Source organism: Bombina bombina, chromosome 1, assembly GCF_027579735.1.
Source record: "Bombina bombina isolate aBomBom1 chromosome 1, aBomBom1.pri, whole genome shotgun sequence".
NCBI classification, from domain to species: Eukaryota; Metazoa; Chordata; class Amphibia; order Anura; family Bombinatoridae; genus Bombina; species Bombina bombina.
The window spans coordinates 466,257,471-466,277,450 of NC_069499.1; the positions used below are offsets into that span (position 1 = coordinate 466,257,471).

Here is a 19,980-nt window from a genome sequence, read left to right on the forward strand (position 1 = left end):
ATGTGCAATAGTTACTGCAAAAAACATTGCTAATTCTTGAAAACATTCATTTCTCACCAACATATTCAAATTCTTCCTTAAGAGCCATTCCATTGTGCGAAAAACATTGCTGACATATCAGGGCGTATCTAAAACAATGTATTAAAAAAAAGCACAAAATTAGATAGAGAAAGAAATTTTTTAACCATTAAAACATTTGACAAATGCAAATAGCTCAACAAGAGAAGGTCTTAAACCGATTCATAACAGTTTGCCTGAGGCTCAAAATGCAGGGAAATAAATGAAAAAAACATAATTTATGTAAGAACTTACCTGATAAATTCATTTCTTTCATATTAGCAAGAGTCCATGAGCTAGTGACATATGGATATACATTCCTACCAGGAGGGGCAAAGTTTCCCAAACCTCAAAATGCCTATAAATACACCCCTCACCACACCCACAAATCAGTTTAACGAATAGCCAAGAAGTGGGGTGATAAGAAAAAAGTGCGAAAGCATAAAAAATAAGGAATTGGAATAATTGTGCTTTATACAAAAAAATCATAACCACCACAAAAAAGGGTGGGCCTCATGGACTCTTGCTAATATGAAAGAAATGAATTTATCAGGTAAGTTCTTACATAAATTATGTTTTCTTTCATGTAATTAGCAAGAGTCCATGAGCTAGTGACGTATGGGATAATGACTACCCAAGATGTGGATCTTTCCACGCAAGAGTCACTAGAGAGGGAGGGATAAAATAAAGACAGCCAATTCCTGCTGAAAATAATCCACACCCAAAAAATAAAGTTTAAATGAAAACATAAGCAGAAGATTCAAACTGAAACAGCTGCCTGAAGTACTTTTCTACCAAAAACTGCTTCAGAAGAAGAAAACACATCAAAATGGTAGAATTTAGTAAAAGTATGCAAAGAAGACCAAGTTGCTGCTTTGCAAATCTGATCAACCGAAGCATCATTCCTAAACGCCCAGGAAGTAGAAACTGACCTAGTAGAATGAGCTGTAATCCTCTGAGGCGGAGTTTTACTCGACTCAACATAGGCATGATGAATTAAAGATTTCAACCAAGATGCCAAAGAAATGGCAGAAGCTTTCTGGCCTTTTCTAGAACCGGAAAAGATAACAAATAGACTAGAAGTCTTTCGGAAAGTCTTAGTAGCTTCAACATAATATTTCAAAGCTCTAACAACATCCAAAGAATGCAATGATTTCTCCTTAGAATTCTTAGGATTAGGGCATAATGAAGGAACTACAATTTCTCTACTAATGTTGTTGGAATTCACAACCTTAGGTAAAAATTCAAAAGAAGTTCGCAACACTGCCTTATCCTGATGAAAAATCAGAAAAGGAGACTCACAAGAAAGAGCAGACAATTCAGAGACTCTTCTGGCAGAAGAGATGGCCAAAAGGAACAAAACTTTCCAAGAAAGTAATTTAATGTCCAATGAATGCATAGGTTCAAACGGAGGAGCTTGAAGAGCCCCCAGAACCAAATTGACTTAATGACAGGTTTTATACGAACCAAGGCTTGTACAAAACGATGAATATCAGGAAGATTAGTAATCTTTCTGTGAAAAAGAACAGAAAGAGCAGAGATTTGACCTTTCAAAGAACTTGCGGACAAACCTTTATCTAAACCATCCTGAAGAAACTGTAAAATTCTCGGAATTCTAAAAGAATGCCAGGAAAAATGATGAAAGACACCAAGAAATATAATTCTTCCAGACTCTATAATATATCTCTCTAGATACAGATTTACGAGCCTGTAACATAGTATTAATCACAGAGTCAGAGAAACCTCTTTGACCAAGAATCAAGCGTTCAATCTCCATACCTTTAAATTTAAGGATTTGAGATCCTGATGGAAAAAAGGACCTTGCGACAGAAGGTCTGGTCTTAACGGAAGAGTCCACGGTTGGCAAGAGGCCATCCGGACAAGATCTGCATACCAAAACCTGTGAGGCCATGCTGGAGCTACCAGCAGAACAAACGAGCATTCCTTCAGAATCTTGGAGATTACTCTTGGAAGAAGAACTAGAGGCGGAAAGATATAGGCAGGATGATACTTCCAAGGAAGTGATAATGCATCCACTGCCTTCGCCTGAGGATCCCGGGATCTGGACAGATACCTGGGAAGTTTCTTGTTTAGATGAGAAGCCATCAGATCTATTTCTGGAAGTTCCCACATTTGAACAATCTGAAGAAATACCTCTGGGTGAAGAGACCATTCGCCCGGATGCAACGTTTGGCGACTGAGATAATCCGCTTCCCAATTGTCTATTCCTGGAATATGAACCGCAGAGATTAGACAGGAGCTGGATTCCGCCCAAACCAGAATTCGAGATACTTCTTTCATAGCCAGAGGACTGTGAGTCCCTCCTTGATGATTGATGTATGCCACAGTTGTGACATTGTCTGTCTGAAAACAAATGAACGATTCTCTCTTCAGAAGAGGCCAAGACTGAAGAGCTCTGAAAATTGCACGGGGTTCCAAAATATTGATCGGTAATCTCACCTCCTGAGATTCCCAAACCCCTTGTGCTGTCAGAGACCCCCACACAGCTCCCCAACCTGCAAGACTCGCATCTGTTGACATTACAGTCCAGGTCGGAAGAACAAAAGAAGCCCCCTGAACTAAACGATGGTGATCTGTCCACCACGTCAGAGAGTGTCGTACAATCGGTTTTAAATATATTAATTGAGATATCTTTGTGTAATCCCTGCACCATTGGTTCAGCATACAGAGCTGAAGAGGTCGCATGTGAAAACGAGCAAAGGGGATCGCGTCCGATGCAGCAGTCATAAGACCTAGAATTTCCATGCATAAGGCTACCGAAGGGAATGATTGTGACTGAAGGTTTCGACAAGCTGAAATCAATTTTAGAAGTCTCTTGTCTGTCAAAGACAGAGTCATGGACACTGAATCTATCTGGAAACCCAAAAAGGTTACCCTTGTCTGAGGAATCAATGAACTTTTTAGTGAATTGATCCTCCAACCATGATTTTGAAGAAACAACAAAAGTCGATTCGTATGAAATTCTGCTAAATGTGAAGACTGAGCAAGTACCAAGATATCGTCCAAATAAGGAAATACCACAATACCCTGTTCTCTGATTACAGATAGAAGGGCACCGAGAACCTTTGTAAAAATTCTTGGAGCTGTTGCTAGGCCAAACGGCAGAGCTACAAACTGGTAATGCTTGTCTAGGAAAGAGAATCTCAGAAACTGATAGTGAGCTGGATGAATCGGAATATGCAGATATGCATCCTGTAAATCTATTGTAGACATATAATGCCCTTGCTGAACAAAAGGCAGGATAGTCCTTACAGTTACCATTTTGAATGTTGGTATCCTTACATAACGATTCAATATTTTTAGATCCAGAACTGGTCTGAAGGAATTCTCCTTCTTTGGTACAATGAAGAGATTAGAATAAAACCCCAGCCCCTGTTCCAGAACTGGAACTGCCATAATTACTCCAGCCAACTCTAGATCTGAAACACATTTCAGAAATGCTTGAGCTTTCGCTGGGTTTACTGGGATACGGGAAAGAAAGAATCTCTTTGCAGGAGGTCTTATCTTGAAACCAATTCTGTACCCTTCTGAAATAATGTTCTGAATCCAAAGATTGTGAACAGAATTGATCCAAATTTCTTTGAAAAAACGTAATCTGCCCCCTACCAGCTGAGCTGGAATGAGGGCCGCACCTTCATGTGGACTTAGAAGCTGGCTTTGCTTTTCTAGAAGGCTTGGATTTATTCCAGACTGGAGATGGTTTCCAAACTGAAACTGCTCCTGAGGATGAAGGATCAGGCTTTTGTTCTTTGTTGAAACGAAAGGAACGAAAACGATTATTAGCCCTGTTTTTACCCCTAGATTTTTTATCCTGTGGTTAAAAAGTTCCCTTCCCACCAGTAACAGTTGAGATAATAGAATCCAACTGAGAACCAAATAATTTATTACCCTGGAAAGAAAGGGAAAGTAGAGTCGATTTAGAAGACATATTAGCATTCCAAGTTTTAAGCCATAAAGCTCTTCTAGCTAAAATAGCTAGAGACATAAACCTGACATCAACTCTGATAATATCAAAAATGGCATCACAGATAAAATTATTAGCATGTTGAAGAAGAATAATAATGTTATGAGAATCATGATCTGTTACTTGTTGCGCTAAAGTTTCCAACCAAAAAGTTGAAGCTGCAGCAACATCCGCCAAAGATATAGCAGGTCTAAGAAGATTACCTGAACACAAATAAGCTTTTCTTAGAAAGGATTCAATTTTCCTATCTAAAGGATCCTTAAAGGAAGTACCATCTGCCGTAGGAATAGTAGTACGTTTAGCAAGGGTAGAGATAGCCCCATCAACTTTAGGGATTTTGTCCCAAAACTCTAATCTGTCAGACGGCACAGGATATAATTGCTTAAAACGTTTAGAAGGAGTAAATGAATTACCCAAATTATTCCATTCCCTGGAAATTACTTCAGAAATAGCACCAGGAACAGGAAAAACTTCTGGAATAACTACAGGAGATTTAAAGACCTTGTCTAAACGTTTAGATTTAGTATCAAGAGGACCAGAATCCTCAATTTCTAATGCAATTAGGACTTCTTTAAGTAAAGAACGAATAAATTTCATTTTAAATAAATATGAAGATTTATCAGCATCAACCTCTGAAACAGAATCTTCTGAACCAGAAGAATCATTAGAATCAGAATGATGTTCATTTAAAAATTCATCTGGATAAAGAGAAGTTTTAAAAGACTTTTTATGTTTACTAGAAGGAGGAATAACAGACATAGCCTTCTTAATAGATTCAGAAACAAAATCTCTTATGTTAACAGGAACACTCTGAACATTAGATGTTGATGGAACTGCAACAGGTAATGGTATTTTACTAAAGGAAATATTTTCTGCATTAACAAGTTTGTCATGACATTTAATACAAACAACAGCTGGAGGAACAGCTACCAAAAGTTTACAGCAGATACACTTAGCTTTGGTAGTTCCAGCACCAGGCAGCGGTTTTCCTGAAGTATCTTCTGACTCAGATGCAACATGAGACATCTTGCAATATGTAAGAGAAAAAACAACATATAAAGCAAAATTGATCAAATTCCTTAAATGACAGTTTCAGGAATGGGAAAAAATGCCAAAGAACAAGCTTCTAGCAACCAGAAGCAATGAAAAATGAGACTTAAATAATGTGGAGACAAAAGCGACGCCCATATTTTTTTAGCGCCAAATAAGACGCCCACATTATTTGGCGCCTAAATGCTTTTGGCGCCAAAAATGACGCCACATCCGTAACGCCGACATTTTTGGCGCAAAAGAACGTCAAAAAATGACGCAACTTCCGGCGACACGTATGACGCCGCAAACAGAAAAGATTTTTTGCGCCAAAAAAGTCTGCGCCAAGAATGATGCAATAAAATGAAGCATTTTCAGCCCCCGCGAGCCTAACAGCCCACAGGGAAAAAGTCAAATTTTTTAAGGTAAGAAAAAATGATTGATTCAAATGCATTATCCCAAATATGAAACTGACTGTCTGAAAATAAGGAATGTTGAACATCCTGAGTCAAGGCAAATAAATGTTTGAATACATATATTTAGAACTTTATAAAAAAAGCGCCCAACCATAGCTTAGAGTGTCACAGAAAATAAGACTTACTTACCCCAGGACACTCGTCTACATGTTGTAGAAAGCCAAAGCAGTACTGAAACGAAAATCAGCAGAGGTAATGGTGTATATATATATATATATATATATATAAGAGTATATCGTCGATCTGAAAAGGGAGGTAAGAGATGAATCTCTACGACCGATAACAGAGAACCTATGAAATAGACCCCGTAGAAGGAGATCATTGCATTCAAATACGCAATACTCTCCTCACATCCCTCTGACATTCACTGCACGCTGAGAGGAAAACCGGGCTCCAACCTGTTGCGGAGCGCATATCAACGTAGAATCTAGCACAAACTTACTTCACCACCTCCATAGGAGGCAAAGTTTGTAAAACTGATTTGTGGGTGTGGTGAGGGGTGTATTTATAGGCATTTTGAGGTTTGGGAAACTTTGCCCCTCCTGGTAGGAATGTATATCCATACGTCACTAGCTCATGGACTCTTGCTAATTACATGAAAGAAAATGAAATATGGTCCCTGTGACGAACCAAGGTTATCCAGCCCTGCGCCAGTCACTTATTTGGCACAGAAAGGGTAATCAGACCCCTTCTACTCTCACTAATATGTCACAATCTAGCCACACCAGACCAGCTTGTGATTTAGTTCAGTGGGTACAAGGGTTAACAACACTCTCTAGTCTGTACTAGACTTAAAAGAAATGCCCAAACTCCCCTTTAATGCCACCCACACTAAAATAACAATGCTGCCACCACTTATGATTTATTAAAGGGAAAATCCTAAGGAAAAATCCAGCCTTGCACATTAACTTTCTGAGTACAATTTAGCAGAAAATAACCTAAATTATACAGTTCTAATATTGCAGTCTCTTTCAGTAACGTGGTTCAATTATTGGACAAAGGCCAAACTTAGTAAAATAATTATTTATTATGCCAAACATTTTATGCACAATGCATTATTAATAAAAAGTTGTTACAAATAGTTTTTCAAAATAAAAAGAAGAAAATTAGAAACCTTACACTGTACTAGTCTTTGGAATCTGTTACCAGAGAGATGGCATGAAGCAATTTGGTCCTTACTCTGTGTTGTCACAGCCTCCCTTGTAAGAATGACATCTCATAGCTGAATAATAAGATTCTTATACCTATATGCCATAGATCAGGTTGCCTGACCACACCCTCCTGGGCGGGCTAAGAAACCCCCCCTGTCTTTAAACACATATAGGCATTAGACCAATGTCCTTTTATTGACCTCATCAGGATATGGGGGAGAAGCACTGTGGTATCTCTGGAGCTGACAGATTGACTCAATGCATACACAATAACATTTGGAGGAAGGTTTTTTTTTAGAAACTATTTATGAGGGGTTCTGGCACATCAAAGAAAACGCAAATAAACCGAGTACACAGCTATTTTTTTTTAAAAAAAAACAACTGTTCTTAGTTCACAACTAAGCATAATTAACCCCTTCTCAACTAACTCCTGAGGTATTTGTGACAGTCCCCTTTTAGGGACATTAAAAATATTTTATTTGTTATATCTGATGGTGTTTTAAAATTACTGCTGGTTTTTTTTTTTTTTTTTTTAGACCTTGTATTGTAAAGTAGAAGTCTCTGTTTCACATAAAGAACGCTACATAGCAACAAACATTTCTCAAGATAAAATTTCTATTTCTTTTTTTTTTAAATATTTTTTTATTGAGACAAACAAGATAAAAAAGACAGTACAAGCCCACATGGGTATGCAGAAAGAAGTTACAAACTTAAAAGTGAACTACAAGTCTTAAACATTAGTATGATAATTATTATCTTTTAGTTTACGCATACATGAGTTTATTTTTTCAGATGGGTGTAAAGGTGGGATTTTTCATGAGTGAATAAAGGGTCTCCTTTATATGTTATGAGAAGTATTATAAACATAAGTTATCGTAGCTATATCTCTGTTTTGTAAATAGATGGGCTAAACAGGCCACTGTAGAAATCTTAAATGGCTATATGGTAATAGTGTAGTCTGAGACCAGAAAATGCACTTTGGGAGGAGGGAAATTGGAATCAGAAAGCTTAATGAAGCTGTTTAATAGTGCAAGAGATCTGTGGCCATGTGAGGATATAACTAATACATATATTGTGAAAGAAGTGAAAGATTACAGCGGGCAAGAGCCGCTGGAGTAAAAAGAAAGTGGGTAAAGGACCCATAATAGGAGGGCGGGCTAAGCTATAATGGGTTGCTCTGCAGGAAATGGTGCTGGGTTTAAAGAAGAGGCAACGTGCCTGGTAAATACTCTGAATGTCTGTTTAGGGTGCAAAGAGTGGAAGCGGGGGGGCAAATAGGGTGCCGAGATGTGACGTCCCTCTGAGGAAATTTTAAAGTATCAAGTCACCTAAGTGGATCTTTTTCAGAGAGGGAAAGATATGGGCAGCTACTGTGTGACTTTATAAAGGTCAGCTCAGGTCTATTTTACAATTTGTTAGGGGTCTCAAATGTGCTTCCTATACTGCTGCCTTCTTCATAGCATAAGGGGAGGAGGTAGAGCATATTCACAGCATTCAACCTTGAGGTCCCTGGAGCCTAAAGGGTTACTCGTGTTGGGTGGCCTATATTGCAGTATGTAAGGTCATACTGCTACTGCATTAGAATTTTTTTTTTTTTTAGGCCGTTTAATAGATCCCTGTACCATAGCTGGGGATGGGCTCATCTCAGATACAATAGGACTATGGAATACTATTTATGCTATATGAGTTGATAGTGGGTATCTAATATGTGGGTATTATAAGAGAAGTGCATAATATAGCGTCTTGCCAAAGGAATCATATACTAGAGAAATATATGGGCATGTTACAGTGACCCTTCAGTGAAAATTTGCATAGGGTATTCAGTGGCTAACCCCTGTGAATAGTGAATTAGCTCCCTATCCCCACTTCTCCTACTTAAACATATTTATCCAGCCTTCTTTTATATAGCATAACAGTCGGATCATATGGGAGTCTGAACAATGCATATAAACCAAGTCTTCATACATGATGCAACATTATATATACTGCTATTCGCTAGTAGATGTAATTTATGAGTGCCATGTCTGGAAGCATTAGGTGTGCTGATACTTAGGCCTTTTCATGCATGCAAGCATAATACCCTCTATATACATTTTCACATAATGCTGAATACCAGATTACAATGTATTATCTAATTCAAACCTCTATTCACTAGTGTAGAAAACAAGGAATACATAAACAAACATTTACCAGTGATAGTGAGAGCTGGGTCATATTGTGTTAACTAAGCTAGTGAATCAGTAATAATGAGCCAGGAAATACTAATGTTTACTAATGGATGTTTTAGCTGAAGGTCTTTTCTAACAATGCTAGATATGTGAACTTTTAAACCCCTACACTCGCATATGCCTAGTAGACATCTTAAACATCTGTGTTCAAATCAGGCGGTTCTGCTACATTAAGCAACCCAGCTCAAACCTTCTGGCAAAAATTGTAAAGTTTTATATATAATTTTTTGTGTCGCAGGAAAAATAACCAAGAGAGGGGGAATATTATCTTATGTTTCAGCTTAATAGCGTCATGTAGATAAACGTTCCAGGTTAAAGACACCCTGGCAAAGCTAGGTAAACTGGAGTATAGAGTTCAGTGTGGGGAGCCATATTCCAGTCCAATTTCCAGTATTTTCACCCAGTGGGTGGGAGTGGGGCCATTAGTAAAGGAAAGCTAGTTAGCCTACCCCTATCTCGTCCACCTCATCTCCTACTGGTGTCCTGGGTTCCGGTAACATCCTCTCTGTTGAGCCTCCCATAGCGGTATGAATGTAGTAAACTGCAAGGCTGCTAGATGTCAGGCTGATCTCTGCTGCTACGCTACTAAAATCAAACAGCGTGCGCAGCAGTCTTCCCAGGGCCCAGCTAAGTCTCTTGTTAAGGTCTCTCTGAGGATCTTTATCTGGCTCTATTCCAGAGACATTCTCCCTCAGCCACCTCTTGCTACCTCCTCGTGCAGATTGCGGAGTAAAAGGATCATACCCGGTGTCGGGTTCTACGGAGGATGATGACAGATCTGCGGGAGCTCCATGTGGCCTGCGCTCGGGCCCGACTATGCGCTCCACTGGCGACTCATCCTCCTGTAGGTGGAAAACATTTATTTGCTGTGCCCGCAGGTTCTGGGGCTCGCGGTCTTCTGTGTCATGGGTAGGCTGTATTTCTGGCTCCTGTTGTTGCTCGTTAGTGGGACACAGAAGGGGAGCATAAATTGCCAATATGCTGAGGAGGTCTTGTTTCATGTCTTTAAAGGCTGCATCTAGCTTGTTACTAAACCCCTCCATGTCTGTGAGCGTGGTCTTGCAAGCCGTCTTAGTAGGAGGGAGAATAGGGGTGGATGCCACTCCACTGAGATTTTGGAAAGACAGATGGGCTATGTCCCGAGGAAAGGGAAATGGCTGCTTACAAGTAGCTTCAGCTCTAGGCGATTTACCAGCAAGGCTTATAGCTTGGTTTTCACACAAGATTCTAAGTTTAGGCTGTGTTATTAGTTAGCTCTGGTGTCTCCAGTCCCGTTAGTAAAACGTTGGTCAACCAGTTGGGAAGTCATTTTTCACAAGATATAAGAGTGGAATCTATGCAGAGCTCTAGAGATGTGCGACCATGCTGTTGCAAGGCTAGCTCCGTCCCCCCAAATTACTGCTGTTTTTATTTGTATTCTATATTTTCACATTTTATATTATTTCTTGCATCGAAGATCCTGCCTAAATGCCCATCAGTAGAGCTCTGGGGTTTTTCTTATCGGTATATGAGCAACCTGTTCCATGGGATAAGTTGTGCACAAAAACACAATTTATCTATACCTGATAAATTATTTCATGATGGTGAAAGTCCACTAGACATCACATGTAGGATTACACTCCAGTACACTAGGAGAAGGCAAAAACACCCCTACATACCAGAGCTTTAATCCCTCTGTCAGATATGGGCAAGTAGATAGAAGAAAATAGAAAGGCAGGAAAGAAAAAGTGGGGCAAATGAAGTGCAAAAGAAGTACTGCTGTAAACTGTGCAAAGAAAGGGTGGGGCTGGTAGACTCTCCATCATGAAATAATTTTTTCAGGTAAGCATACATTTTATTTGTTTTATTAGATGGTAAGAGTTTACAATACATGGCATGTGGGAGCCTATATCCCGGTTTGCCTTATGAATCAAGGCATGAAGCCAAGTGGCTAAGGAAACAGCAAGCTTTCAGAACCTTTTAAGTCCAAAAAGTATGAGCAAAGACAAAGATAAATGTAAAATAATTTTTGGCATCAACATAAAAATGTTGTGTTCTACAGTATCCAGGTTATTAGGAGCAAGACAAAGAGGGAAACATGATCTCTTGATTCAAAAAAGTAAGTACTTATGTGTATACTGAAAATTCAATTGAAAACACAGTGTATACAAAATAAGATAAGCATATGTCAGAGTCCAAAGAGGAAGGACCGGAATAGTGTCCCAAAACTTGCTTGATCGCAGTGTAGTGATGTGATGATCTTCACCCACCTCACAGGAAAGAAGGAAAAACACAAAATAGTGAAGCCTACTAGAATAGTACACACATTTCTGAGCTATGACTAAGCTCTTCGTTGATAGGCAGATTGATATAAAGCCCCACGGCTCCCCCAGAGACTCAGTTACTCCAAAGTGGATTAAAGACAATATTTATTCTAAAAACATTGGACACAAATACAGACTGTATACAAAAGGTAATCTCATAGCATACAAGAAACAAATCTCAAGTCTAGAGGCCAGCCTGGTACAAAGCAGGCCTACTAAACAGCGAATACACAGAGTGCCAGAAAAACCGGAATTTGTATATTTTTTCAAGTCAGTTAAAGTCCTGTAATATCACATATGTATGTTTCACTGATATGCTGTCATTTTTTCAAAGGATAAAAATGTTCTTGGTTTTCAGCTTTTTAAAAGTCCAGTTGCTTGACGATTGGAGAAAAAACCCAAACAATTTATGTAAGAACTAAACCTGATAAATTAATTTTTCATATTGGCAAGAGTCCATGAGCTAGTTACGTATGGGACATAGAATCCTACCAGGAGGGGCAAAGTTTCCCAAACCTCAAAATGCCTATAAATACATCCCTCACCACACCCACAATTCAGTTTAACAAATAGCCAAGCAGTGGGGTGATAGAAAAATGAGTAAAAAGCATCAAAAAAGGAACTGGAAATATAATTGCGCTTTATACAAAAACATAACCACCATAAAAAGGGTGGGTCTCATGGACTCTTGCCAATATGAAAGAATTTAATTTATCAGGTAAGTTCTTACATAAATTATGTTTTCTTTCATGTAATTGGCAAGAGTTCATGAGCTATTGACGTATGGGATAGTAATACCCAAGATGTGGAACTCTATAGAAGAGTTACTAGAGAGGGAGGGATAAAATAAAAACAGCCATTTTCCGCTGAAAAATTAAATCCACAACCAAAAGAATAAGTTTTTCTTCTAATTAAAAAAAAAACAAAAAAAAAAAACTTAAAACGTAAGCAGATGAATCAAACTAAAACAGCTGCCTGATGAACTTTTCTACCAAAAACTGCTTCCGAAGAGGCAAATACATCAAAACAGTAGAATTTAGTAAATGTATGCAAAGAAGACCAAGTTGCTGCTTTGCAAATCTGATCAACTGAAGCTTCATTCTTAAAAGCTCACAAAGTGGAGACTGATCTAGTAGAATGAGCTGTAATGACCCGACTCCACATAAGCCTGATGAATCAACAGCTTTAACCAAGATTCCAAGGAAATTCCAGAAGCTTTCTGACCTTTCCTAGAACCAGAAAAAACAAATAGACTAGAAGTCTTCCTGAAATATTTAATAGCTTCAACATATTTCAAAGCTCTTACAACATCCAGAGAATGTAAGGATCTTTCCAAAGAAATCTTAGGATTAGGACACAAAGAGGGGACAACAATTTCCCTATTAATGTTAAAATTCACAACTTTAGGTAAAAAATGTAAATGAAGTCTGCAAAACTGCCTTATCTTGATGAAAAAACTAAATTTATGCTTACCTGATAAATTACTTTCTTTTACGATATGACGAGTCCACGGATTTCATCCTTACTTGTGGGATATTAACCTCCTGCTAACAGGAAGTGGCAAAGAGCACCACAGCAGAGCTGTATATAGACCCTCCCCTTCCCCTACACCCTCAGTCATTCGGCCAAAGGTATAGGAAGAGAAAAAGGAAAGGCTAAAAGGTGCAGAGGTGACTGAAGTTCACAGAAAAAAATAAATAAAAACGGTCTTAAAAAGAACAGGGTGGGCCGTGGACTCGTCATATCGTAAAAGAAAGTAATTTATCAAGTAAGCATACATTTAGTTTTCTTTTACAAAGATATGACGAGTCCACGGATTTCATCCTTACTTGTGGGAAACCAATACCAAAGCAATAGGACACGGATGAAAGGGAGGGACAAGACAGGAACCTAAACGGAAGGCACCACTGCTTAAAGTACCTTTCTCCCAAAGATAGCCTCAGAAGAAGCAAAAGTATCAAATTTGTAAAATGTGGAAAAAGTGTGAAAGGACGACCAAGTCGCAGCCTTACAAATCTGTTCAACAGATGCATCGTTTTTAAAAGCCCATGTGGAAGCCACAGCCCTAGTAGAATGAGACGTAATTCTTTCAGGAGGCTGCTGTCCAGCAGTCTCATATGCCAGTCAGATGATACGTCTCAGTCAAAAATAAAGAGGTAGCCGTAGCTTTCTGACCCCTACGCTTTCCAGAATAAACAATGAATAATGAAGATGATTGACGGAAATCCTTAGTTGCCTGTAAGTAAAACTTTAAGGCACGGACCACATCCAAGTTATGTAACATACGCTCCTTCTTAGAAGAAGGATTAAGACACAAGGAAGGAACAACAATTTCCTGATTAATATTCTTATTCGAAACAACCTTAGGAAGAAAACCAGGTTTGGTACGTAAAACCACCTTATCAGAATGAAATATGAGATAAGGCGAATCACACTAACGCTGAAAGCTCAGAAACTCTCCGAGCAGAAGAAATAGCAACCAAACACAAAACTTTCCAAGATAACAGTTTAATATCTATGGAATGCATAGGTTCAAACGGAACCCCTTGAAGAACTCAAAGAACTAAATTCAAACTCCAGGGAGGAGTAATAGGTCTAAATACAGGCTTAATCCTAGATAGAGCCTGACAAAAAGACTGAACATCTGGTACATTTGCCAAACGTTTGTGAAACAGAATTGACAAAGCTGAAATTTGTCCCTTTAAGGAACTCGCTGATAACCCTTTCTCCAATCCTTCTTGGAGAAAAGACAGAATCCTAGGAATCCTAACTTTACTCCATGAGTAACCCTTGGATTCACACCAATAAAGATATTTACGCCATATCTTATGATAGAATTTTCTAGTGACAGGCTTTCTAGCCTTTATCAAAGTATTGATAACTGAATCAGAGAATCCTCGCTTAGATAAAATCAAGCGTTCAATCTCCACGCAGTCAGCTGCAGAGAAATTAGATTTGGATGTTGTAAAGGACCTTGAATAAGAAGGTCCTGTCTCAATGGAAATTTCCACGGTGGCAGAGAGGACATGTCCACTAGATCCGCATACTAAGTCCTGCGTGGCCACGCAGGCGCTATCAGGATCACTGAAGCTCTTTCCTGTTTGATTCGAGCAATCACGCGTGGGAGGAGAGGAAACGGCGGAAACACATAAGCTAGGCTGAACAACCAAGGCACTGCCAAGGCATCTATCAGTTCGGCCTGAGGATCACTTGACCGGGATCTGAATCTTGGAAGCTTGGCATTCTGTCAGGATGCCATCAAATCCAATTCTGGTCTGCCCCATCTGAGAATATTGATTGGAAGAAGAGACTCCATTTGAGTCCAAACACCCTGAGCCTTCAGGGAGTTCCAAACTGCACCCCAGCACAGAAGACTGGCATCTGTTGTCACTATTACCCACGAGGGTCTGCGGAAACAAGTCCCTTGGGACAGATGATCCGGCGACAACCACGAAAGGAGAGTTTCTGGTCTCTTGATCCAGATTTATCTGAGGAGATAAATCCGCATAATCCCCATTCCACTGTCCGAGCATGCACAGTTGCAGTGGTCTGAGATGAAAGTGAGCAAACGGAACGATGTCCATTGCCGCTACCATTAATCAAATTACTTCCATACACTGAGCCACTGATGGCCGAGGAATGGACTGAAGTGCTCGGCAAGTATTTGGAATCTTTGATTTTCTGACCTCCGTCAGAAATATTTTAATGTCTACCGAGTCTATCAGAGTTCCCAAGAAAGGAACCCTTGTCTGTGGGACAAGTGAACTCTTCTCTATGTTCACCTTCCAGCCGTGAGTTCTCAGAAAAGACAACACTGTGTCCGTGTGAGATTTTGTCAGATGATATGTTGACGCCTGAATCAGAATGTCGTCCAGATAAGGCCCCACCGCTATTCCTCGCGGTCTGAGAACGGCCAAAAGAGACCCTAGAACCTTTGTGAAGATTCTGGGTGCTGTGGCCACGAATTGATGTTTGTCCAGAAAGGCAAACCTTAGAAACTGATAATGATCCTTGTGGATAGGAATATGAAGGTAAGCATCCTTCAAGTCCACGGTAGTCATATATTGACCCTCCTGGATCATTGGTAAAATTGTTCGTATTGTCTCCATCTTGAATGATGGAACTCTTAGAAATTTGTTTAAACATTTGAGATCTAAAATGGGTCTGAACGTTCCCTCCTTTTTGGGAACCACAAATAGGCTTGAGTAAAAACCCCTGTCCCTGTTCCAATTTTGGAACTGGACAAATTACTCCCATAGTAGAAAGGTCTTTTACACAGCGTAAGAACGCCTCTCTTTTTATTGTGTATGCAGATAACTTTGAAAGATGAAATCTCCCTCTTGGGAGAAAGTCCTTGAAATCCAATTGATAACCGTGGGTCACTATTTCTAGTGCCCAGGGATCCTGAACATCGCTTGCCCAAGCCTGAGCAAAGAAAGTCTGCCCCCTACTAGATCCAGTCCGGGATCGGGGGCCTCCCATTCATGCTGTCCTAGGAGCAGTAGCGGGCTTTTTAGATTGTTTACCCTTATAACAGTTCTGGTAAGGTCTCCAGATCGACTTAGTTTGGGTAAAATTCCCTTCCTGCTTTGAAGAAGAAGAAGCGGGTGGGTCCGCTTTTAAAGTTCCGAAAGGAACGAAAATTATTCGGTTTACCCCTCATTTTAACCGACTTATCCTGAGGTAGGGTATGGCCTTTACCTCCTGTAATATCAGAAATGATTTCCTTCAATTCTGGCACGAAAAGGGTCTTATCTTTAAAGGGAATAGCTAAAAGCTTATGTTTTGATGACACATCAGCAGACCAAGATTTGAGCCACAATGCTCTACGTGCTAAAATAGCAAATCCTGCATTTTTTGCCGCTATGTCATCAAATGGAGATTCTACTTTAAGAGACTCGTCTAGAGCCTCAAACCAAAAAGCTGCTGCAGTAGTTACTGGAACAATGCAAGCCGTAGGTTGTAAAAGAAACCCCTGATTAACAAATAATTTCTTTAGTAGACCCTCTAATTTCTTATCCATAGGGCCTTTGAAGGTACAACTATCCTCAATGGGTATAGTAGTACGCTTAGTTAGGGTAGAAATAGCTCCCTCTACCTTAGGGACCGTTTGCCATGAGTCCCAAATGGTATCTGATATGGGAAACATTTTCTCAATATTAGGAGGGGGAGAAAACGGTATACCTGGTCTATCCCATTGCTTTCTAATAATTTCCGAAATTCTCTTAGGAACCGGAAAAACATCAGTGTAAGAAGGTTCTTCCAAATATTTATCCATTTTACACAATTTCTCTGGAGGAATCACAATAGGGTCACAATCATCCAGAATCGCTAAAACCTCCCTAAGTAACAGGCGGAGGTGTTCAAGCTTAAATTTAAATGACATAGCATCCGAATCTGTGTGAGGTAAACATTTCCTGAATCAGAAATTTCCCCCTCAGACAGTAATTCCCTGACCCCCAACTCTGAGCACTGTGAGGGAACATCGGAAATAGCTAATAAAGCATCAGAGGATTCAGTATTTACATTAATACCTGACCTACTGCGTTTAACCTGCAACACTGGAAATTTAGACAATAACTCTGTAAGGGTAGTTGACATAACTGCAGCCATCTTCTGCAGAGTAAAGGAATGAGACGCACTAAAAGTACTATGTGTCGCTTGTGTGGGCGTTAAAGGTTGTGACACTTGGGGAGAATTGGATAGCATATCCTGATTCTCTTCAGACTGAGAATCATCCTTAGGCACACTTACTTTATTTAAAATATGCTTTTTACATTGTAAAGCCCTTTCAGTACAAAAGTTACACAATGTAAGAGGGGGTTGCACAATAGCTTCTAAACACACAGAACAATGAGAAACCTCAATGTCAGACATGTTGAACAGACTAGTAATACCACAAAAGTCGTTTAAACACTTATTTATTGTATAAAATAAACATTAGAAAAAAGTGTACTGTGCCTTTAAGAAAAGAAAAAGTGAAAAATTTTTCAAAATGCACAAAAAAACGTTAAATTATTCCCAAATTTAACTTAAATATCGTTGGTTAATCCAAAAATTACTGCACCCAGAAGCAAAGGCAGAAATAAGGCTTTAGAAGTACTTATATCAACATCTAGTCAAAAGATAGATAAAAATAACCTCTACACCTCGCCACAGCTCTGCTGTGGCACCTACCTGCCCCAGAGTACTTTGAATCAAGTTTCCAACCCTTCAGAGCAGCTACACAGTCCAGGAGCCACTGAGTTACTGTTTGCTGCTGCTAAGCCTGAAGAAAATGCACCAAAATAGGCTCCGCCCCTTAAGGTAAAAAGTTGGAGTAGGCCCAAACAACACCGCATTTGAATGCAGTTTTGCACTAAAGTAGAAATACACACAAAATACAACCCTCAAGCATAAAAACAATAAGTTAAGTGCCAAAAAAATAAAATAACATAAAACATTGTTTTTAACATTGTCTCCCATGTCACATAATGCCCAGATATCAACTAATGATAAATATAATATAGGGACTCCAGTAACACCCCTCTTATTAAATAGGTTTTACTGCTTACCCCATCCCCATACAGGGAAATAATGCCAGCCAGTTCTGATACACCAAGTCTCCTCAGAAAAACATAATTTATGTAAGAACTTACCTGATAAATTCATTTCTTTCATATTAGCAAGAGTCCATGAGCTAGTGACGTATGGGATATACATTCCTACCAGGAGGGGCAAAGTTTCCCAAACCTCAAATGCCTATAAATACACCCCTCACCACACCCACAAATCAGTTTAACGCATAGCCAAGAAGTGGGGTGATAAGACAAAAATGCGAAAGCATAAAAAATAAGGAATTGGAATAATTGTGCTTTATACAAAAAAATCATAACCACCACAAAAAGGGTGGGCCTCATGGACTCTTGCTAATATGAAAGAAATGAATTTATCAGGTAAGTTCTTACATAAATTATGTTTTCTTTCATGTAATTAGCAAGAGTCCATGAGCTAGTGACGTATGGGATAATGAATACCCAAGATGTGGATCTTCCACGCAAGAGTCACTAGAGAGGGAGGGATAAAATAAAGACAGCCAATTCCACTGAAAATAATCCACACCCAAAATAAAGTTTAAATCTTATAATGAAAAAAAAATGAAATTATAAGCAGAAGAATCAAACTGAAACAGCTGCCTGAAGAACTTTTCTACCAAAAACTGCTTCAGAAGAAGAAAACACATCAAAATGGTAGAATTTAGTAAAAGTATGCAAAGAAGACCAAGTTGCTGCTTTGCAAATCTGATCAACCGAAGCTTCATTCCTAAACGCCCAGGAAGTAGAAACTGACCTAGTAGAATGAGCTGTAATCCTTTGAGTCAGAGTTTTACCCGACTCGACATAAGCATGATGAATTAAAGATTTCAACCAAGACGCCAAAGAAATGGCAGAGGCCTTCTGACCTTTCCTAGAACCGGAAAAGATAACAAATAGACTAGAAGTCTTTCGGAAATTTTTAGTAACTTCAACATAATATTTCAAAGCTCCAACTATATCCAAAGAATGCAATGATCTCTCCTTAGAATTCTTAGGATTAGGACACAATGAAGGAACCACAATTTCTCTACTAATGTTGTTAGAATTCACAACCTTAGGTAAAAATGTAAAAGAAGTTCGCAAGACCGCCTTATCCTGATGAAAAATCAGAAAAAGGAGACTCACAAGAAAGAGCAGATAATTCAGAAACTCTTCTAGCAGAAGAGATGGCAAAAGCATATTAAATTACTTTCTTGGAAAGTTTTGTTTCTAACGAATGCATAGGTTCAAACGGAGGAGCTTGAAGAGCCCCTAGAACCAAATTCAGACTCCAAGGAGGAGAAATTGACTTAATAACACTTTTTATACGAACCAAAGCTTGTACAAAACAATAAAAATCAGGAAGACTAGCAATATTTCTGTGACAAAGAACAGAAAGAGCAAAGATTTGTCCTTTTAAGGAACTTGCAGACAAACCTTTATCCAAATCATCCTGAAGAAACTGTAAAATTCTAGGAATTCTAAAAGAATGCCAAGAAAAATGATGAGAAAAACACCAAAAAATGCAAGTCTTCCAGACTCGATAATATATCATCCTAGATACAGATTTACGAGCCTGCAACATAGCATTAATTACGGAGTCAGAGAAACCTCTATGACTGAGAATCAAGCGTTCAATCTCCATACCTTCAAATTTAAGGATTTGAGAACCTGATGGAAAAAAAGGACCTTGTGATAGGTCTGGTTTTAACGGAAGAGTCCACGGATGGAAAGGAGCCATCCGGACAAGATCTGCATACCAAAACCTGTGAGGCCATGCTGGAGCCACCAGCAGAACAAACGAACGCTCCTTTAGAATTTTGGAAATCACTCTTGAAAGAAGAACTAGAGGCGGAAAGATATAGCAGGATGATATTTCCAAGGAAGTGACAATGCATCCACTGCTTCCGCCTGAGGATCCCTGGATCTGGACAGATACCTGGGAAGCTTCTTGTTTAGATGAGAAGCCATCAGATCTATTTCTGGAAGTCCCCATATTTGAACAATCTGAAGAAATACCTCTGGGTGAAGAGACCATTCGCCCGGATGTAGCATTTGGCGACTGAGATAATACGCTTCCAAATTGTCTATACCTGGGATATGAACCGCAGAAATTAGAAAGGAGCTGGATTCCGCCCATACAAGTATTCGAGATACTTCTTTTATAGCCAGAGGACTGCGAGTCCCTCCTTGATGA

General features: G+C 39.2%; 1 protein-coding gene across 1 annotated transcript in view; it reads right to left on the minus strand.

Annotated features, from left to right (window-relative positions):
* Positions 1-19,980, minus strand: part of LNPK (lunapark, ER junction formation factor) — a 587,422-nt gene that overhangs the window by 104,235 nt on the left and 463,207 nt on the right. The window contains exon 11 of the mRNA XM_053698475.1: positions 58-128. Within this exon, the coding sequence (XP_053554450.1) occupies positions 58-128 (71 nt within the window). The remainder of the gene's footprint in view (positions 1-57; positions 129-19,980) is intronic.